The sequence below is a fragment of the Misgurnus anguillicaudatus genome, chromosome 10 (genome assembly GCF_027580225.2).
Source record: "Misgurnus anguillicaudatus chromosome 10, ASM2758022v2, whole genome shotgun sequence".
NCBI lineage: Eukaryota > Metazoa > Chordata > Actinopteri > Cypriniformes > Cobitidae > Misgurnus > Misgurnus anguillicaudatus.
The window spans coordinates 25,432,518-25,455,838 of NC_073346.2; the positions used below are offsets into that span (position 1 = coordinate 25,432,518).

Below are 23,321 nucleotides of genomic sequence, written 5' to 3' on the forward strand. Positions count from 1 at the left end.
AGAGCCGAATTGTTATTTACTCCACCCCAGTGAAACCTATAAAGTCCTATAGCGCTTAATGAAAACCTGACATCCATTTGTAGAATGTTCTGGACTTTTTCTCTTTGTCAAGTTTGATCTAGTTGTGTAAGATGATGAACTGACCTCCGTTTACATTCATTCATTCAAGCACATGCTTTTATCTAAAGAGGCTTACAAATGAGAGTCTTTCATGTGACTTCAGAAGTTTGAGTTTAAAAGCAGTTTTTCTTTATTTGTTCTTAAACCAGAACTGACTGGTTATTTGATTCATTTAAATTCTGAGGGTTTTTCTGCACTTTAACAAGTGTAATAGAAAACAAAAAGTTTATATTTGGAAGGTGTTTATTCTTATGGTCTGTTCAAAAATTTCTCATGAATATTTTTAAATGTTTTCTGTTTTCTTAAGTTATGCACTGATAAATGCCGATATACACTAATAATACGTGGCCGATAACTATTTTGAATCGCACAGCCGATATTATTCACAGCTATTTCATGTAACTTACGGCTTTTGATCAGTAAGTCCTTATCGATCTGAAATCACTGTTAGTTTGGGTTGTTTATAACATGCATTTGAAAAAGCAACACTCGTCAAACATAATGATTATACATATTCTTTATTATCATGAAAATACCTGAAAAGGCTTGAAGAACAGCAATATAAATGTATCCTTAAGCCATTTCCTCGAGCTGCGTGTTTATGGTTCTTCGTCTGCAGCGCATATTGAGTTTCTGCACGAGAGTGCCCCCTGGCTTTTGGATGTAGCGGCATTTCATTGTATTTCATTGAGAAGCATAGCAAGCATCATCGGCTGATATATCGGTCAAGCGTGACGCACAAGCCCTGAAAAGTGAAGCAAAACGTCTCGATCGCCCCTCAGTGACTGGTCCCAGTATAGGTCATAAACCCCACCTCCCCATGTTATTTAATGGGAGTTGAGACCAACTAAACATTTCAATTACACTTCAATTATATTTTTTCCGAAGCTGGTTTCTGTCATTTTCTGTTTCTGTCATATCGGGACACCGACGGCTTCACTTTTCACCAATGGAAGAGAGTGAACGGGCGTCGTCCATCTTTTTTTTTTTTTTTTTTTTTTTTTGCTAAATGTGGTACAACAGCCACCAGAAATTGTTTTATTAAGGAGCAATACATGTTGGGTTGATTTTTAGGGACAGTTTTACATTTCATAGGGGTCAGTTTCCCGAACAGGGTTTAGATTAATCCAGGACTAGGTCTTAGTTTTATTAGGACATTTACTGTAGGTAGTTTTTACAAACAAACCTTACAATACTGGTGTGCATCTTGAGATAAACAATGTCTCTGATATATGTTAACTCTTGTGGGTTGTTCAGTTTCACTACTCTTTCGGGTTGTTTGTGTACAAAAAAGGCTACTAAATTAAACGGCTGTAAAAAGGTATCAAATGATACCCTCATATAACTCAATGTACAAGCCAGAAATTAAGCTCTGTTTTTTGCACAGGCCTACTAAAGGGTTAATGGTGCCACATGGTGATCAACAGTAAAAATAACAAATTTGACCTCTTAGCAAAAGGAAAAACCATCAACAACCAAGAATGCATGATAACAAGGTGTCATGGCTTTGCAAAAAAAAGTCATTATAATGAGCCACAAACAACTAAGGGAGAAAAAAATAAAAAATCTGATGCTGCACAAAAACTAAAAATGCATCAAAGCCAACGTTTTTTCAAATTTTTGACAAGCCCAAGACTGTGAAAAAGGTTAAAAAAAAAGGTGAAAAGATCCGGTCCACAATCACTTTTTATATTGAAAATCTGTCATTTTGTGTATTTTTTCCCAAAATCAGTGACATCACTTATGAACTTGGCAATTAAAGAGTTAAAATCATGGAAATGTTGTAAACATTTGGTGGTTTTGATCTTTTTTACAGTCTATGGTTTTGATCTGTGGTTTTGATCTGTACTGAGGGTTATGCAAAAAAAATGGAAAAAAATGATTTGCTACATTTTTACAGCCGTTTAATTTAGTGGACTTTTTTGTACACAAGCAACCCGAAAGGGTAGTAAATTTGCCCACGGTATATTGTTGAGTTTTAAAAAAAATCTGTGTCAATATAAGATTTGTCACCAAAAATCATTCCATTTGCTGAAACACAGAGAAATTGTGGCCAAATTAACACAAACAATATTTAAAAATGGCCAAAAAACACTGCAAAAAATGACTTTCTTACTTAGTATTTTTGTCTTGTTTTCAGTAGAAATATCTAAAAATTCTTAAATCAAGAAGTGAAGAGTTTCGTTGCAAAACGAGATAAATCCATTTTTTAACATTTTTGTCAAAACATGTTTATTATTATGTTATCATGTTATTATTTTGTTTTATGGTGCTACTTAGCTTTATTTTTTAAGTTATAAAGGTTTAAATCAAAACAAACCAACTGCAGTTGCAGTGAAATTAATTGGAATGCACAACCAAAAAACAAGATTTCTGAACAATTAAAAAAACGGTGGTTATCTCGTTTTGCAACGAAACTCTTCAAGTATTTTCTTGATGAGCAAAATGACCTAAGAAAGTAATACTAGTTTTTAGACAAAACATATACAATTTTAGTAAATTTGTGCTTAAAACAAGCAAAAATATCTGCCAATGGGGTGAGAAGATTTTACTTGAATTAAGTGTTTAAGAAATAATTTTTCTCACCCCATTGGCAGATAATTTTGCTTGTTTTAAGGACAATTTCACTTAAATTGTATATGATTTGTCTTAAAACTAGACTTATTTACTAAGGTCATTTGGCTAATCAAGAAAAAGCATCTTAATTTAAGAATTTTTAGATATTTCTACTAAAAACAAGACAAAAATACTAAGTAAGAAAGCCATTTTTTGCAGTGTAAAGATATCAAGGTTGTATTTTCACAAAATGTTGTTTAGATTATATAAGATCATTTTATGTAGAATAACCAAAGCATTGATAGATTTTTGATTCCACTAGCTAGACACAATAGTGAGGTAATTTGGAGTTACATTTTTTTTTCACACAGGAGGAAGAGACTCATTGTGCACATATCCTGACATTGTTCAATAGGTGTGTGTATATGAGAGAGCAAGCACTCATTAGGTTAGTGTTATGGGAGATTTGTCTGGGCCCTTCCTAAGCATCCTCATAAATAAAACCAGATGGCTTCAATGTGTTCTGAAATGGAGAGAGAGCTGTGAATCAGCCCTGAAGTGTCATGTCAACATTTGTCGGGGGGCAGAGTTTTGATGTTTTATAAGACAAGTCGACTGTTTTTATGCTTACAGCAGGATGAAGATGGCGGAGAGCTGTGTGGTCCTGTTTGTCTTGGGCTGTGTGTGTGGACTGTCATTGTCTTTAGACCCCCGAGATCCAAATGTCTGCAGCTTATGGGAAAGGTAAGAATCATCTGCTCCAGTATAATAACCAGGTGCCAAAAACAGCAGGTTTGCTCCACTGCATGCTGGCTACCAAAATGGTAGAGCAATGCATTTACCAGAAATAACAAATCATTTATTTTCATGGCAGTAGGTTTGGTTGAAAAACATTTGGTTCGATATAGTGAGTGAGTGGTCACTTATGCAACCTGTAGATTAACTGATAAAGCACAATGCTAACAAAGTCATAGGTTTCATTCACAGGGAACACACAAATACATATATTTAATATAACCCTACCACTGCCAAATGCATAAACATGCCTGACTCACATTTTCCAAACTAATAGGATATTTGTTCCTCTCTAGTTTCACCACTTCAGTGAAGCAATCGTATGCTCGCCCGTTTGACCAAGTGTATGAAGAGACATGCACCGAACCCTGGAGCCCTAACAAATGTACCCGCCACAGGTGACAAACACGCACTCACTTAAGCATCACCCTCACAGTTACACCGAGTTGACAAAGACTAAACTCACGCATGAATAGTAGAAGTTTTATCCGACTGTGCCGCTGTGGTTTTGGGTCTTTAGCTGAGGTCATAGCTGGGACTGTATGGTTTGGCAGTGAAAACTGCTCTGGGTCCAAGTAATTGTGATTCTGGTGTGCACAAGCACGCTCCCTTTAATATAATGCTGGAAACTCGCTCTCTGGCCGGTCTTATGGCTGTTCCCAAAGGGCTTTTTAAGCTTAATCTGAACTAAGGCGAAGGGAAGGGCATAAAACGGTTCTAAATATTAAAGTTTTTTGTGTATAAAAGACGCCAATAGCTGATTTGGGATAGTTACTGAAACAGAATTGCTGAGTGCATTTAATTTTAACAATTGCTGATCTGCAATAATAAAGTCAAAATTTCTATCGTATGGCTTTGGCTTTTGAATATCCCCATGTGGAAGGCATTAAACTTTGTTTTTCACTTCTCGCCAGGATCACTTATAAAACAGCGTATAGGCAGGTGGTAAAAATGGACTACCGTAGGAGATACCAGTGCTGCCGTGGCTTTTATGAGAGTGGAAATAAATGTGTCCGTAAGTATTAAATTCAGGTTTTACTAAAGTTTGGACTTTTATACCTATGTGCTTAGATTGGAGTCATTTAGGAACCAAAAGAAAAAACTGTATCCTCATGAGGAAATAAAAACGTAAAGCTATACTGTATTTAATAACTACACTCACCTAAAGGATTATTAGGAACACCTGTTCAATTTCTCATTAATGCAATGGGTCTGCTGTATTCCAATTGGGCATCATTAAATGCCACGGTCTACCTGAGCATTGTTTCTGACCATGTCCATCCCTTTATGACCACCATGTACCCATTCTCTGATGGCTACTTCCAGCAGGATAATGCACTATGTCACAAAGCTCGAATCATTTCAAATTGGTTTTTTGAACATGACAATGAGTTCACTGTACTAAAATGGCCCCCAAAGTCACCAGATCTCAACCTAATAGAGCATCTTTGGGATGTGGTGGAACAGGAGCTACGTGCCCTGGATGTGCATCCCACAAATCTCCATCAACTGCAAGATTCTATCCTATCAATATGGGCCAACATTTCTAAAGAATGCTTTCAGCATTTGTTAAATCAATGCCACGTAGAATTAAGGCAGTTCTGAAGGCGAAAGGGGGTCAAACACTGTATTAGTATGGTGTTCCTAATAATCCTTTAGGTGAGTGTATTTATTGGATTTTTATTAATGCTGTTCACATGCACATTTTATTTTGTATTTTTCATGTTTCTCTGTGTTTATTTTTTCTTTCCTGGTGTGGATTTGTGTAGCACGTTGTACCAAAGAGTGTGTCCATGGCCGTTGTGTAGCACCTGATCGGTGTCAGTGTGAGAGCGGCTGGCGCGGAGACGACTGTTCCAGCTGTGAGTTACGCTTTACACAAACATACTTTTTATTTTATATCACCTCAGTATTGTACAAATTTCTCTTTTGCCTTTTTTGTAACACACACACGCACGCGCGCGCACGCAAACACACACGCACGGAGAGATGTTTCGTTAGCGAGTGCTGTGGTTTCATTTTTAAGCGTGTTGTCATCTGTTAGTGTTACTGTGCAAATTTTAACTGGGCCCCATTTTCCCTGTTTTCCTTTTCCTCTTGTTTTCTTTTGCCCTCTCCTCCCTCCTCTTTTTCCCCTCTTCCCTCTCCTTCACTTCTCTACTTTAGTGTCGTGTGTATAAATATATGTATGCATCATGACAATGAAAAACTTTGCACAACTAAAGTTTTTAATTCCTGCCATGTTTTAGAGTTTTTCTTCAAACTAAGACTAGGACCAGTTAACACATCCATCTGAACAAATCCATTTCTGAACACAATGCACAATTTAAGACGATATATTTCCTTTTTTTAAATTAAAGCTTGGTGTACAGTGAAAACTGCATGTTTACAAACAACATAAGCTTGTGTTACAAAAAATACTTACTGTGACGTCACACAGACAAATACAAAAGCACATGTGAATCCATGCTTACGCATCACTGACACCTACTGACCTTCCCGTAGAAGAATGTAGAATAAAATAATGGAAAGTTTGTCTTACCTTTCGCTCTTTTTCCATATATAGCACCCGCTGTCATCTGGTCACAATGCAATGAAGGCTTTGCAAAGAGGTTGTTAAACATTTAACATGACAGCAAACTCTCAGCTTGTGTATAAACACATCAGACAGCCATATTGCTCATATTGCAAGCTAAGGGGGTTTTCTTAAAGGTAAAGCAGACCATTTTAGGTCCAAATGTACAAAAAAGACCATTTTAAAAACGGATAGAAATTGACTGTAAAATGAAAATAAAATGTGACTGTAAGTGTGGGCTTTAATAAAAAACATAATCTGCTTAAAGGTCATGTTCTTATTGATCCCATTTTTAAACCCTAGTTAGTGTGAATGTTGCTATAATAGCATAAATAATACCTGTAAAATGATAAAGTGTAAAGTTCACTACCAGGCGATATATTTTCTTTAAAGAATTCGCCTTTCAAAGCCTACAGCGAACGTCCGGTTTGAACTACAGCCCTCTACTTCCTGCTTTAATGACGTCAGTAGAACAGTTTTTTGACTAAACTCCGCCCACAGGAATAAGTCAGTCGACAGCTAAGCTAACAGCAAGCTAAGCTGCTATCGAATCACAACACACTAAACAAGCTACACAATCAGAACTCGTTACGTATTTCTGAAGGAGGGACTTCATAGAACAAGGAAGACATCAGCCCGTTTTGAGGACAATCAAAACAGCGATATAGAGATAAGTAAATTGTCTGAAAAATACCGCGTTTTTTACATGTGAAACATGAAGACATGTTATATTGCACACTGTAAACACAATCAAAGCTTCAAAAACACAAAAAGAACGGGACCTTTAATATGTAAAAAATGACATAACTACACACACAATCTCAGTCCAAGTTTCTGCTTTTTTGAAAAGTAATAGAAAAGTAAACCAAAGTAAAGCTGTATTCTCAAATACACAGGACATGCTATCAAATACAAATTTATTGATATGCTGGGTTCACGTGCAGCAAAACTGATTTTAAAGGCCCCTGCGGTTTGGTGTAGTGAACTGTTTTCCAGGTTTTTGTGTTTTAGCAGGAATGAAATGGAAACTAGCCTTTCGTTCTAGGCAGAGGGACCTTTTTCTATAATTTGTTTAGTTGGACTCTGAAACCCTATTATTCGCTTGCATTGGCGGAATATGACTTGATACATCCTGAATATCTGTGTGTTTGGAGTTTCGTGGGAAATTAGAGAGGTTTGAGGTTTTAAATACACATTTTCTCACTTTGTCCTCAGGGACCAAGGGCCAAATTACTTCAAACTACTGTTCATGCCTGCTAGCAATTTGTGCAAGGGAGATAAAGAAAATTGAGTGTTTTAAAGTTAAAAACAAATTAAAAGGTCAAAAAAAGTTTTTTTTTAAGTAATTAGTTTGTTCTTTTCAAAACGATCCTTATTGACCTATATCCTGAAAAAAAAAAAGGTTCCTTAATGGTACCTGGTCAGGCTGTATGGTTCTACATCCACAGGACTTTTCGGTTTCACAAAAGCTTCTTAGTAGTACAATTTTTTTTTACAGATAAGTACAAAACAAGTACAGAAAGTTCCTTTAAGGACCCTTGACTGAAAGTTGTTTGGGGAACCAAAAATGGTTATTCTGTGGCATCACTATTAAGAACCGTTTATAGCACCTTTTTTTTAAGAGTAGTGGAATCCTTGTCCCTAAAGGTTAAGTTTGACATTAGAAAGAGTTTCATGGTTGCTGACTATTTATGCAAAGGCTTCTGGGAAAGTGACCTTAGACATTAGACCCTTAACTCAAAATAATATATTTTCTCTTGAGGGCAGGAGAGGAATTTTCTCACATTCCTTATCCAGTGGATACATGGTGTTTGATAAAAGTTTTTTTTCTTGTTTTTAACTTGCACAAAAGAGTCTTAGGGGCGGTTTCCCAGAGAGGGTTTAGATTAATCCAGGACAAGACCTTAGTTATATTAGGACATTTAAAAAGCACCTATTGTCCGATTCACGTTTTTACATTTCCTGGTTTGTAAGTGTGTATTAGTACATGTTAACGATATGCAAAAGGTACAAACCCCAAAGTAAACGATGATGCGAGTTATCATCTCCAACATAAATCACTTTTCTTGGACTACAACAAACACACGGATTGTAGGCAACAGTTTACTTCCTGGGATTGGTGACGTGGACAAGACCGACATTATCATAATTCCTCCCTCTTTGACTCACAGCCTGTAAATAAACACTTGTTAGCATTGATTGCGACTGAATCTTTCAAACATGGTAAAGCGTCACATTTCCGGCTAACGTCAAAGGTATTCAGGCCAGTCACAACATACAGATTAGCTGGCCAATCAGGGACACAGAGCTTTTCAAATCTGTGCATTTCAGGAAGAGAGTGAAATCTGGATACAAAAATGTACGGTATGTGGAAAAAAATTGTGTTTTTAACTATAAACCACGCAAACACATTATATTATACCAAATACACAAAATAACGTTGTTTTGATAGGTGCTCTTTTAAGTTATTTTTTTTAAATATTTCTTGCAAAAATACCATACTGGTGTGCACATTGAGACAATACAATGACGTTAAGATATGTTTAATGTAATTTAAGGCAGCTCAAATGTGCATTTTAGTATGGGACTAAACCTTGTCCGGGAAACTGACCCTTAATGATCATTTATTATGCCAATTTAGGCACACTCATTTTGTTGTTTAATTGTGACTTGACATGATGCGTTTAAGGAACTTTAGGGCAGGAGGCTCGGGAAAGGGACACTTAAAAATTAGGCTTTAAGTGTAGTTTAAAACTGAGAAAATCAAGTTGTTGGGCTTTCTCTTGTCTCATTTTAAAAAGCATGTATTTGCTTTAGAGCTCATGGTTTGAATTGAGACAGCTGGTAAGGTCCGGTTTCAGAGTTTGACTGAGATTGTGGGGAAGAAGAATCATTTACCACATTTGTCAGAATGCATTGTGATTGCTAGACCCTAGATTCCTAAATCTGTGCACTGAAGAAAATAAACAATAACTTTACCTTATACGCACAACCGGCGCAACGTCATAGAATGTCTCTGAACAGGTTCACGCCCACTTTTGGGGGAGATCAGACTAGGCCTTCTATTGGCTTCCATTCAAAATAGCGGAACAAAGCAACCTTCGTACACAGCCGGCAGTCGTAAATAACTTATGAAATCACTCAGATTAAACATGTTGAGTAATTATCTGTCCACCCTGCCTGCCATAGAGCGCGAAAGATACATTAAAGGGATACTTCACCGATTTAGCATTCAGCTTTGTATCTGTAGAAACCCAGCAGTATTACTGAATGACCATGTTTCCCTCCGTCATTTCCCCCTGAGAGGAGAGATATCTGCATTTTGGTTCTGCAAAAAAGTCCTCCGATGATGCAAAAATCGTCATATTACATCATCGGAGGACTTTTTTGCAGAACCAAAATGCAGATATCTCTCCTCTCAGGGGGAAATGAGGGAGGGAAACATGGTCATTCAGTAATACTGCCGGGTTTCTACAGATACAAAGCTGAATGCTAAATCGGTGAAGTATCCCTTTAACACATTTAATTTGGTCAATGTGGGAGCATGTCTCTTTCATTCTCCCAGCGTCAAATTTGTGTAACAACGCTCCCGAGTCCCTATTGGCCAGAGGTGTCTTACCCGGACATTTACTCGTACCTCATCGAGTCAACAGGGAAGCAAGTGAATGATTTTACTTCGTATTTGAAAGTTACTTAGTATTCATATATTATGTCTTTATATTTAGAGTAATGAGTGCACTTTTCTGTAGAGTCATACAACTAACTGGCTTAGCGATATTTCCAGCAATCACTGGATGGCGTTGTTACACAAATTTGACGCTGTGAGAATGAAAGGGACATGTTTTTATATTGACCAAATTAAATGTGTTAATGTATCTTTCGGGCTCTATGGCAGGCAGGGTGGACAGATAAATACTCGACATGTTTAATCTGAGTGATTTCATAAGTTATTTACGCCTCCCGGCTGTGTAAAAGGGGCGGTGACGAAATTTACAGTCAAGTTCCCGGATGTGCCGGTAGCCGTATCCACAAGCATACCGGAAAGTGAAAACACAACAGTAAATTTATATATATATCTGTTTGGCAGTGGTGTCAAAAGTATTCATATTCATTACTCAAGTAGAAGTATAGATACTAGGGTTTAAAAAGACTTTTGTAGAAGTTGAAGTATCAACTTAAGCTTTTTACTCAAGTAAAAGTGAAAAAGTACTGGTTTCAAAACTACTTAAAGTATAAAAGTAAAAGTAATGTAAGGAAAAAATGTCATTACGGAAAAAAGCCTAGGCCGCGCCACAGGGGCCTTTTGTGCACTACCCTATCTCCTCTAAAAAACGTTTCTAAAGGCCATAATAACTATAGTGTTATATTAAAAATGTTAATGTTAAAAAATTTGGGATGCACTAGGGCCAGGGGTAGGCAACGTCAGTCCTGGAGTGCCGATGTCCTACAGATTTTAGCTCCAACCCTTATAAAACTTTGGCTACCTGTAGTTTCAGGCAAGGGCGTAGGTTTGATTCTGGCATTGGTGGGGACATAAATAAAATGGTCGCATTGCAAAAACTGTTTATCACCGTTTACTTGAAATAAACAACAGACAACTCAGTGACATCTGACTTGCCACCCCCGGTGCCATCCCAAATTTAATGTACTACTATAATAAACAATTCGTTATGTCCTAGAGCCTAATAAACAGTTACTGTTAAAGTCTTTGTCAAAAAAAAGAAGATCACAACATATATGAATTCATATTTACTGTATAACAATGAAGAATATGCAATTAATATTTAATTCTTAATTTAATTTTGCCAAAAAAATCCCAGTGTTGAAGTTGGTATGTATATCATGCTGTTTCCTGAACAACGTTTATTAACGTTTCTGTAGTTCACATTAAATCTTCTTTTCATTAACAGACAGTTAATCAGTGTGAAAAAATAGTTTTAAGTTTAAATGTAACCTTACATTATGTCTACATCTGTGCAAGTAATGACCACCACAGTGCAGTAATGTAAAGTATTCAGCAATCATGACATGAATTCATGTTTTTACCATGTTGAGGTTATTTTCTTTCATGGATTAAGGACCCCCTAAATAACCTTGCCACCCCATTAATATAAGGTTGACAAAAGTTTGCAACTCCTCAGGTTAACATGGGATTGTCGTGTATTGGTGAAAACACTGTCCTTGTGCATGAAACAGTTAGTGGGTATAATAATACTTTCTTCCTTACTTACCTGTATCCCGAATAATCACGCGCGTCTTGTTGAGTGAACTTTGGCGCGTTGTACAAAGTGAAACCATCCTATCACACGTAGCGAGTAAAGGCATAAAGTGATGTGAGTTAGAGCGGCGGGACTCAAGAAATGCTAATCCAATCATATTAGCAATGTGAGTTAGAGAGGCGGGACTAAAGAAATGCAAAGCCAATCATATTAGCGATGTGAGTTACGGAGGCGGGCATTGCAGAGAACGAAAGCTGTTAACCGTTTGTGTACCACATAGAGCGTCATTTTTACAGAACGGGATTCCGAAAGATTTCTAATCTCATTTAAATGATTCCTGAAAAAATATAATAAGTAAAAAATAGAAAACACAAGAATAATACGGACATCAGTGGTTATATATAAATACAGATTAATTGTTTGGTCAAAATTATTGCTAGGGACAATTCAGTTTTTCCTGAATATTGCTAGGGACATGTCCCTAGCGTCCCACCCAAAATCTACGCCCATGGTTTCAGGTGACTTTATAAACCTTTATTGGTTTGTTCAGGTCTGCTTGATTAGACCTGGAGCTAAACACTGCAGGACATCGGCACTCCATGTTGCCTACCCCTAGGCTATCTGTTTCAACCACATACAATATATGCCCATTAAAAATGAACGCATTTCAATACAATGCAAACAAATACATTAAAGCAGTGGTTCTCAAACTGGGGGCCGCGAGATGGCGCCAGGGGCCCCAGTTTTATAATATTTTATGAAATTCATTACTTTATTATAAATTCTGTGTAATTCAACCTCAGAAAAATAAGGTTACTAAACAAAGCAATACATTGTATAATTTAATATGTTTTGTTTAATTCAAATTGTAAGTTTTAGAATGTTTATGTCATACATTTTCTTTGGGGGGTCGTGAAGGAATCCACTGTACAGAAGGGAGGCGAAAAAAAAAAGTTTGATAACCACTGCATTAAAGAACCATATATGTGTACTACTGAGCATTAACATGTGTTCCATAGAGAGGAAGATATGATGACTTGTTGCCTATAAATATTGTAATGGTGCAAAAAGTCAAACTTCAAAGCAGTGCCGCTGCTGGCAAAACTTTTACAGTGGTGCCCTCTTTAGTTAAAATACAACAAAATCACACACAACTAGTATGTGTGAGAATAAAAATATGCTATTTGTTATCATTTATAATTGTATTTTGACAGCAACACAAACTACACATATGCAATTATATATTATAGCCTATATTTCTGCATCTGTACTTGTGTAGCTAATGGACTTTAGTATACTTTAGTCAGTATATATCCAAGCAATTTTGGAGAATTACTAAATGTCTTTCTTGTAAGTAAATTAAAAGTCAGGTTTAAGGAAACAGCTGATGTCTATTAACAAAAGCAAAAGTTGGTATGTATGGTTATGTGTTTGATTGATTTAACACTCAAGCATTCAGATAAGTAGGTTTTGTTAATGCAAATAAAATTTAGGGTAGTTATTAGCATATACCAAACAACAATGTCTTTAGCATCTTTGCCATGCTTCAAAACGCAACGCAGCACAATGTCATTTAAGTTGAACAACTGAAGTTACATGATATAAATTGGTATTGTTACACTATTTAAATCACACAGATAAGTTGGTGTCAGCAGCCAGCTATACATTTACACAGGCTTGTGAATGTAAACTGACCTGAAAGTGATGCGCGAGTTTTATTTCGTACTTTTCCATTTGAAGACAGAATGCCGCGTTCTGTTACTGTACAAACGGATGGCGGTTGATATCTAAGCATCGCGAGAGCAAACTGCTCCGCATGCTTTCTAATCGCTCTCGCGGTTCTTTTATGTTTCTCTGTGCAGGAGCATCGAACAAACTTTTGATCATCTGCAGTCAGCTGGGGGGCGGGGATTGCGTACAAACCAATAGGGTGTCGGGATGGTGTATGTTTATACTTCTCATCCAACCACAATCGCATTCATCTGGATGATGCAATTAATCAAGATAGGTTTTTTTAACGATGACAAGCCGGTGTCATGAGCAATCCAGTCCCACCCATAGACAGTAAAAGAAATGGACACAGCGACCCCGTTGGATTCAACGGAGACAAGTGAAGCCAATTAGAAGCTCACACTTCCGGGGGGTCGAGCGTACTGCGCAGACTCAAACTGAGCTTGGTCACGTGAGCAACCTGTCTGACAATTGTAAGTCTTCTAATAGCTGTGCCAAGAGAAATCTGAATCACCCACCGAATCTTGCAGAAACGGCGAGCGTGAACAGGAGTACATTTTGTATTAAGTATATTTAGTATTCTGATTAATTACATTGTCATTTTGCATAGTATTTATTTATTTTAAAGTTTAACGCCAGTACGCCATATTCTATATGCGCTTCTCCTCCTGTCCATACGGTAATTTCTCAACTGTGCGACAGAGAGTCGCGTGGTTATGACGCAATCGTTAGCATAGTTTTACTAAAACGGCTTTTACTGGGCCATAACGTAAGATACAAGGTAATGGAGCCTTTTATACATTTTCGTGTTTCTTTAGAAATAATTGATGCACAAATTGAGTGTTTAAACGCCTCAGATGTAAAGTTATTCACTGTCAAAGTGACGCCAAAATGAATGGGAGTCAATGGAATGCTAAGAGCAGGTGGGGGTCCGCTAGCTAATGGCGGTGCCTAGGGCGGCTTCAAGAAAATATGAAACCCTGCCCCCCTGGTCCCCCCGAGCAATTCGGTCTCCCCTAGGACCCCGATTGGTATCTAGCACTAATGCCTGCTCAAAAATGTGTCATTGCAATATCTCGTCTGCATACGCGGCTAGCAAGCTAATTATGTTGTACAAAATGGAAACATTACATTTTTAAAAAATAAAAGTTAACTAAAAAAACAATATAATAAACTAATATTCATGTTGCAGACACGTCAGTCCTTTTGTGTCACCATCTGCTTTACAAAAACAATACTTTTATTTTTTGTAAATTATTAACATACCTTACAGAATATATATTTTTAATAGTAAAAGTGTAGTAATCATGGCTTATACAAAACATGATTACTACATAGTTAAATCACACATTTAAATTATAATTATAAGTAATTAATGAGTAAGTAATTGTATAAGTAGACAGTCAAAAGTGGAAATGGTACAGTATAATAATCTAAATAATAAAATGACACAAGCAATGTGTAGATCTCTCACCTATAGCCTCATTTATATACTACTATATGAAACATATAATTTAAAAGACATCAATTGTAATTTTAACAACGTTCTAACTACATAAATCATAACGCGATTTTGTAGGAATTGTAATAAGGCGCTAAGAAAACTACCCATGAGGAGTTTTTTCAGCCAATGGAGTCGCGCGGGGTCCTAGGGGAGACCCAATTGCCCGGGGGACCGAATTGCTCACGACACCGGAATGTAAAAAAAAGAAAACAAGCCAAAATAATAGAAGTAACGAGGCGATTTATAAAATGTAAGGAGTAGAAAGTACAGATAATTGCGTGAAAATGTAAGGAGTAGAAGTAAAAAGTCGTCTAAAAAATAATTACTCCAGTAAAGTATAGATACCCAAAATATCTACTTAAGTAAGGTAACGAAGTATTTGTACTTCGTTACTTGACACCTCTGCTGTTTGGCCAGTATACTAGTCAGAAATAGAAGCAAACCATTAAAATAGAAGATATACTGTACGACCAACTGGAATACAAAATCATAGATCATAATCATACACACAATACATTTGATACAGTCCAACAGGCCTGACTCTTCTGCCATATAGGACAACGTGAGTTCCAGTTTGATCCAAACTGATTTATGTTCACTTTAAGAAGCTTTAAGCATCAGCTCTTCTTCTTGACATCCTCCACATGACTTTGTGTATAAATGTGTCTGTGTCAGTGATGGATTCCTCTTTTTTAACCCACAAAGGGTACGTGTCATCAGTTGAGGTTGTGTCATGACTGAAATCCAATCCCTGTGTGAGCGCTGGCCCAAGATCTCTGTGAGGTCCGGGCCAAATTCCCTCTGTAAAATTTCCCATTATAAACTCATTCCTTTTGTTGATCTCCGTGCAAATCCTCCAGTCAATCACGTTATCAATTTGTTATGCTCTGAAGAGACGCTCAACAGGGCCTCCGGAGTGTTTTTCAAAGAACCAAACACAGTCCGATCACCTTAAGACTTTAAGAAAACAATTTAAACCAAAGAAACCCTTTATGTGTGTGAGTTAATAAATATAAACTGTCTAATCAATGGCTATCACTATGATTTAGCTGAATTAATTTGTGTTTTAGCATGTGATGCCCAGCATTATGGTCCAGGCTGTAAGCTGACCTGCGAGTGCCAGAACGGAGGATTGTGTGATGTTCTTAAAGGATCTTGCCTCTGTCCTGCTGGATTCACTGGTCCACATTGCAAGGTACAGTGCCACCAAACACATTTTTGTTTCAAATTTCAAGTTGTGAACATCTAAAATAGTCTATCGCCAACATTGCCACTAACCATTGATTTGACTTTGATCATTGTCTGCCTGTCAGGAGCCCTGTTCTGAAAAGTCATTCGGTCTAGGTTGTCAACAGGATTGCAAGTGTGGAACAGGAGGATTCTGCAATAAAACCACTGGGGAATGTGTGTGCAAAACAGGTTTTACTGGAACATTGTGAGTACTGAGAAGCAAATACTTTAATATATGTGTTTTTACTGCAACAGAATTGTAATGTCTTTTAAGTGTTGAGTTTTAATTATGAATTCACTTGTTGTGTCTCTTATGTACGGAAGCAGAGAGAGGCCATGCACTGTTGTTGTTTTTGCTTGCTTGTTTTCTCGTGATCGCGACTTGGTTTCTCGTGGTCTCGAGATTACAAAAGTTTTTTTTTTCGTGATCTCGACATAACAAAGGTTGTATTCTTGAGATGTGATTAAAGCTTGCGTGTACTCGATAGAACGTGTTGTTTTGTTTGTAAACAGCAAAAGCATATTTTGCTAAATTAGCATGGATGAACAAATGAGATTTTACTTGGATAAGAGATCGCTCAAGCTGAAATAGATTTGTCAATATTTACAATTTTACAGTGGTGAATTTAGGGACCGTCTTTAAGATACTCAATACACGTTTCTACTTTTAACAGCATTTAAATGGAATGACTGAAAGTCAACAAACAGTCACAAAACCAACGTGTTTATGTGGTTGTCAGCTAATGCACACTTTTTAGATTGTTGATATTTATTTAAATAAACGTGTACAGTATTACTTTAGAGATGGTCCCTAAATTCACGAACATGAACGTCCAACTTTATTTATATATTAAGTCTATCTACACATTAGGGTGGTAACGGCGAAGACCCCAACTCATATACATTAGCAGTCCACTTCAAAATAAAATAAATATTATGAACAGGAAATTACATTATGACATTTGTATTATCATGGCAGGATAACGATATCGTTTTTTCTCGAGATCATGAGAAAATTAAGTCGTGATCACGAGAAAACAACTTTCGTTATCTCGAGATAACAAGAAATTAAGTCACGATCACGAGAAAACAAGCAAGCAAAAATAATAATAATGCATGTCCTCTCTCGGCTTCCATACTTATATGAACATATGTGTCTAAAACATTTGTAGACATCTTACTATCTGCTACATTTATTGCATAATGTGACTGCTTTGGCACAAAAAATACTTTACTAACATTAAAATACTTTGTAAAAAACATTTAAAGAGACAGATTTTAGTAACAGCTTGCAAACCATCATTTTGGCAATAAATAACGACAATTTACTAAAGAGTTGCAGTGGATAATTAGCGCTAGTTATTTTGCGAATAACCTTATTTGCATATGCATTTCTAAGAGTTTCCCTTTCAGACGCAAAATTTATGGCAGGAGATTATTTAAATGATTAACGCAAGGAGAGGCATCGCATAGATTAAAGAGCGTGTGGTACAAGGCAGAGGTTTTTTGACACGTAACTGTTTATTTGGAATGTCAGAGGCATTATTCAAAAATATTGTTTGGTATTTTTGTTTGCTAAAGGAAATAAAAGAGTCACTTGGAGAAGTTACACATCTTGTAAACCTTTATTTTTTGTCCTCCACTTCTTTTTAGTGTACTATGGCTTCATTAGCTGGGATTTCGCACCCCAAATTTTCCGCTGCAATGTCCATGGTGCTGAACTCAAGCGCATCAGGCGATAGTAGATCACCTGCACCTCATCAGCTTATTTGCGACCCTGCAGCTCTTAGTAGATTGCGTTGGTCATTATGAAAATCGGTGCCTGTGTTATTTAAATTGGGTCTATTTAGTAAATAACCCACAGATATAACCACTCCCATCTGCACTTTATTGGAATTGAGCTATCACGCTAATTTGCCCCGTTTAGTAAATCTGGCCCAAAATGTGAAATACATTACATACACACAAACTTGTCAAAGTTTATGCTTTTAGAAGTGAAATACAAAGTACAGCTGTATTCTTAAATGCACAGGACTTGCTATCACATGCAAACGTATTGATATCTGTAGGGTTGCAGTAAGGCTGATGTTAAAGGACCCTATGCTTTTAGTTTTTGCGGTTTTGATTTTAGCATGTAATTTTAGAAAACTGTTTTTCACCTTTCAAGTAGATAGGACTTTATTCTTGCATTACTGAAAAACTGCCCATAGGCATTGCAAACATGGCCGCCTAGGGACTTTGAACCTGCTTTTTTATTTAGTTTGACTGTGAAACCCTATAATACCGTTATTTGGTGTAATGTGTGTAAGGTGTGAGGTGCCATGTATGAGACAAAAGTGTCCTCCACGCTGCCCATGTCAGAATGGAGGCATCTGCCAAGGAAGAGGAGTCTGCTTGTGTCCTCATGGCTATATGGTGAGTGTGTTGGATATTGTTTTCAAAATAAAAGTCCAGTCATAACTGTAACCTGAATTACTATTATACTTTAAATCTCAAATGTATTATCTGGAGTTGCAAAACTATATTTCTATAGCAACATATTTTTCATATAATCAATAACTGCATTACTCTTTGTTAGGGTGAAGTCTGTACTGAGCAATGTCCACCGGGCCGGTTCGGTATTAACTGTGCTAATGAATGTATGTGCCATAACGGTGGCCACTGTGATCCAGTGAACGGCCAATGTCAGTGCAATGAAGGCTACACAGGAGAAAGGTCAGTATGTCCTCTCATATTGAACATTTATTTATTTATGCATGGGCAGATGCTTTTATCCAAAATGACTTGCATTGCATTTGAGCTATCAGTATTTGAGAGCCCTGAGCATCAAACCCACAACCTTCGTGTTGCTAACGCAATATTGTATCAATTAAGCTCCACTGAAACATATTACATTATAAACATGCTTGTGTCTCTCCTGTGAAGGTGTCATGAGGAGTGTCCAGTGGGTACATACGGCAAGGACTGTAAGGGTGTGTGTGACTGTGCTAATGGAGCCCGGTGCTATAACATCCACGGCGGATGTCTGTGTGATCAGGGCTTTACGGGTCCCCGCTGTGACCGAAGGATGTGTCCTGATGGGACCTTTGGCATGCACTGTGAACAACGCTGCCTCTGCAACTCACAAAACACTCTCAGGTGTGGACTTTGTTATGTGTTTCTATCTGCTGTAAATCACAAAGAGGTGCATGCATGTTCATATGTTATGGTTGTTACAGCTGTCACCCCCTGAAAGGGGAGTGTACCTGTCATCCTGGTTGGGCGGGGCTGTATTGCAATGAAACCTGTCCACATGGTTACTATGGTAACGGTTGTCTCGAGCCTTGTCTTTGTGTGAATGGAGGAGTGTGTGACACAGTGACCGGCCAGTGCCATTGTGCTCCTGGATACACAGTGAGTAGTTACTGTCACTATATAATAAGGAATGGACTTACAATACTACAAATCTAATATGTTTGAGTGGATTTTACATCTTGTGTTTGCATTTAGGGTTTGCATTGTGAGAAACAGTGTGAGGATGAGTTTTATGGGAAAGACTGCTCATCTCATTGTACCTGTGTAAACTCTATAGCCTGTTCTCCTATTGATGGAACCTGCTTCTGTAAAGAGGGTAAGTTTAAATGAATGAATATACGAAAGAACGAATAAATGAATAACAGGTTTTCATTCTTTTGATGTGTGTCAGTAAATGAGCTATTGTGTGTATAGACGATTAAATTTTTGCTAGGAGTAGGGACACAGTGTTGACAGTGTCTGTTGTAGATACAGTATCAGGCTCACATCAGCAATGATTTCTGGCAAATATGTAAAAACTCTCAAGAGGATAAATTTAGATGACTTTTAGCACAAGAAGTTCCAGGAGAACATTTACAGAATCGTCTACAATAACAGCTACCAAAGACTATTAACAAAACTATAAACTATCTCTCAAACCTTCTTCATCATCACCATTTAAGGCAATAGCAGTGTCGCCAGATGAATTTACAGTACCGTTCAAAGGTTTAGGGTCATTTGCTCATTCTTCATACATTTTTCCCACATTTTTGAATAGTAGTTAGCACATCAATTAAGGATTAACACAAATGTAACTCTGGGAGTTGACCAACGAAATAAATCAAAGTGTTAAACTGTTAAAATGTTATCAATTTTAAAGTACACTCTTAAAAAAAAAGTGCAAGTTCTTCACTGCGATGCCCTTTTCACAAAGAACCATTTAGTCAAAAGTTCTTTAAAGAGACACTCCACTTTTTTGAAAATATGCTCATTTCCAGATCCCCTAGAGTAAAAAATTTGATTCTTACCGTTTTGGGATCCATTCAGCTGATCTCTGGGTCCAACGGTACCACTTTTAGCATAGCTTAGCGCAATCCATTGAATCTGATTAGACCATTAGCATTGCGCTCAAAAATAACCAAAAAGTTTTATTTTCTATTTTAAACTGGACTCTTCTGTAGTTACATTGTGTACTAAAACTGACGGAAAATTAAAAGTTGTGATTTTCTAGGCAGATATGGGTAGGAACTATACTCTCATTCTGGCGTAATAATCAAGGACTTTGCTGCCGTTACATGGCTGCAGGGGGCACCACGATATTACGCAGCAGTTGAAAATAGTCCCCTTAGTATCTGTCAATAGCAGGGGACTATTTTCGGGCACAACGTAATATCATTGCGCCTCCTGCCTTAACGGAATTTTCCGGACTATAAGTCTCTCCGGAGTTTAGACTTTTTTACAGCCCATGTGATCAAATAGTCTGCGCACACATTTTGGCAACGGAAGTGGTGTTGTTCCCCAGTGGTGCTAACGTGTTCCAGCATCAAAATGTCTGGTTGTTGCGTTTGGTTGCAGTAATATAATATACTAATATACGTATATATGTATCTGGTCCCTTTATATTTGGGCATCTGTACTATATTACACGGATATGGTAGCTTTGTTGAAAAAGTTGATAAGTAAACTTTTTAAAATACCTTTCTCTGTCTGTGTTGCTTCACTGCTGATTATTGCCATAATTCCGTTGCATAAATGCGCGCACATACGTTGGCATGTGATCATTGTGTACAAACAGTAAAAGGGTCTATAAGTCGCATCAGTCAAAAAATGTGTCATGAAGAGGAAAAAAACATATATAAGTCGCACTGGACTATAAGTCGCAATTATTTAGAAAATTATTATTCCTTTTGCGGACATTTTTTTTGTTAAGTCTTTCTCTGTTGTTTTTAAGTTAAAGGAACAGTATGTAAGAAATTTATATCAATTAATCATAAAATGGCCCTGATATGTCACTAGACATTAAGAAATCATTTTCATTTCAAATACTTATATCACTGACAACAGTGGTATGGCCAGGATATTGTCATTTAAAAAGTGGAGTTGCAGCCCTCAACTAATGATTATGTTGTCATTTTGTGTATTGGCCACCAGTTGTTTGATTGCAGTACCAGTTTTAGCCACAAGTTTTGTGATTGCAATACCAGTTTTGGCCACAATCCTACTGTAGATGGTAATGTTTTCTTTTGGTTCATGTTAGTCAGTATGAATTAATTTTAACATATAAGTCGCACCTGACTATGAGTCGCAGGTCCAGCCAAACTATGAAAAAAGTGCCCCTTATAGACCCCTTCAATGTTTGTAAACATTGAATGACTATCGGGTGCGCGCGCAGCACGGGGTCGAACTGTTCATACCATTTAGGCTTTATAATTTAATCTAACAGGGCTGAAAAATGATGACTTACCTCAAATGAAGTGAGCACTACAAACACAAGCCTCTTTGATATTTGCATTGTTCCAGCCTGCACGTTAATTGCTTGCAGCCGCAAATGTTATATTTTTTTGTTTTTGAAATTCTGCATAAATCGCGAAAACTTAACGGAAGACCTGGTGCGATTTTCACAGCCCACGACGTAAGTAGGCATTTTTGACCATACCGAATAATACGCAACTCTATCTGCTGTAATGGCTTTTCTGACCCTGACATGCGCAGTGGAAACTGCCTGTGACGTGAACCGTGAAGGGGTCTATAGTCCTGAAAATACGGTAAATGTCAAGTGACCCTAATCGTTTCACTGTAAAAAAAAATTGTAGAAATTACAGTGTAATTGCAGCTGGCTTGCTTGTAACTTACCGTAGATTTAAATTTATGTTATTTACTGGCAACATTTTGTGAACATTAAACATTTTCAAGTCTTTGTCTTTACAGAGTAAAACTAAAAAAATAGCATCAAGAAAAACATTCTGGGAAACAAAATCTGAAGAAAAAAACAGAAATAAGTTGATGATGATTTCTGGTTCCGAGAATGCTTTGCATGAGGCTGTTATTGTATAGTTTTATTCTGTAAAGATAAAGACTTGTTAATATTTAAAATTTATTTAACTTTGAACAAACTGTTGCCAGTAAATAACATAAATTTAAATCTACGGTAAATTACCGGCAACCCAGCTGCAATTATAACATTGCAATTTCTGCTGTTTTTTTTATGTAATCGTTTGACGGTTAGTGTATAAAAACTTAAAATATATATTTAATTTTCCATGTTTTCCTTCCACAATTTCTCAAAAATAAAGTTCCCTAAAAGGTTCTTTGTACGGTTGTATGGTTCCATAAAAAACCTTTAACATTCCCAGAACCTTTCTATTGCACAAAAGGTTTTTGTAATGTAAAGGTTTTATAGCTTATAGAAAGAAAGAAAGAAATGGTTCTTCTTTTAGGAACCTTTAACTGAAAGTGTCATTAGAGAACCAAAAATGTTTTTTTTCTATGGCATCACTGAGAAGAATCTTTATTTTTAGAAGTGTAGCTCCTTATCACTTAGACTAGCTGTGAGTAGAAATGAGATTAATAAGCACTGTGTTTGTTTGTGTATTTAGGTTGGAGAGGTCTTGACTGTTCTGTGGCGTGCTCAAAGGGTGCATGGGGTCCTGGCTGTAACTTCACATGTCAGTGTGCAAATGGGGCATCCTGTCACCCTGCTGACGGGTCATGCAAATGCACTGCAGGATGGAGAGGAGACAAATGTGATGAGCCCTGTCCTGTGAGACACAGATTCACTTCATTATATAATTCTATTTTTTTATTTAGAATAATTCATTGCATGGGAACCTAACAGATTCAACAGATGTTGTGTGTGTTCGGCATATCTGTCTCCTAAATCAGCAGAAATAATGTAACCCCGTCAGCAAAAGTTATAAATCTGATGTTAAATGCATAACAATACGTGAGTGTTACAAAAACACTAAGCAGATATTGTTGAAAGATGAAAATTTAGCTGAAAGTTTTATTTATGTTGCGTAGCTATCATCATTTATGTAAAAGTTGTAATTATGTTGGAGCCGTATAATCTCACTGAGCTGCAGTCTGCGTTACTTGATACTTATGAATCAGGATTTCCATTCTGAACTGCTTCTTTACTTAACAGATAGGCACGTTTGGCCCAGGCTGTCAAGACAAATGTGACTGTCTGCATGATGAGGGATGCCACAGTATTACAGGACAGTGTCTGTGTTTACCAGGCTGGACAGGTAGGGCCTCACTAACATTTTTAAAGACAATCTGTTATACATTATTGCATAACCTGCTTCTACATAGGGCT

General features: G+C 37.0%; 1 protein-coding gene across 3 annotated transcripts in view; it reads left to right on the forward strand.

The window, feature by feature from the left end:
* The window catches only part of pear1 (platelet endothelial aggregation receptor 1), a 55,042-nt gene that overhangs the window by 21,663 nt on the left and 10,058 nt on the right, over positions 1-23,321 (forward strand). For 2 of the 3 annotated variants that reach the window (XM_055210290.2, XM_055210289.2), the window contains 13 exons: positions 3,310-3,420; positions 3,768-3,869; positions 4,386-4,486; positions 5,241-5,333; positions 15,571-15,695; positions 15,814-15,935; positions 18,040-18,145; positions 18,309-18,445; positions 18,656-18,868; positions 18,949-19,123; positions 19,220-19,340; positions 22,600-22,763; positions 23,148-23,250. In XM_055210290.2, the coding sequence (XP_055066265.2) occupies positions 3,314-3,420; positions 3,768-3,869; positions 4,386-4,486; positions 5,241-5,333; positions 15,571-15,695; positions 15,814-15,935; positions 18,040-18,145; positions 18,309-18,445; positions 18,656-18,868; positions 18,949-19,123; positions 19,220-19,340; positions 22,600-22,763; positions 23,148-23,250 (1,669 nt within the window). In that variant the 5' untranslated portion in view covers positions 3,310-3,313. The remainder of the gene's footprint in view (positions 1-3,309; positions 3,421-3,767; positions 3,870-4,385; positions 4,487-5,240; positions 5,334-15,570; positions 15,696-15,813; positions 15,936-18,039; positions 18,146-18,308; positions 18,446-18,655; positions 18,869-18,948; positions 19,124-19,219; positions 19,341-22,599; positions 22,764-23,147; positions 23,251-23,321) is intronic. The other variant, XM_055210292.2, reaches the window with a different exon arrangement.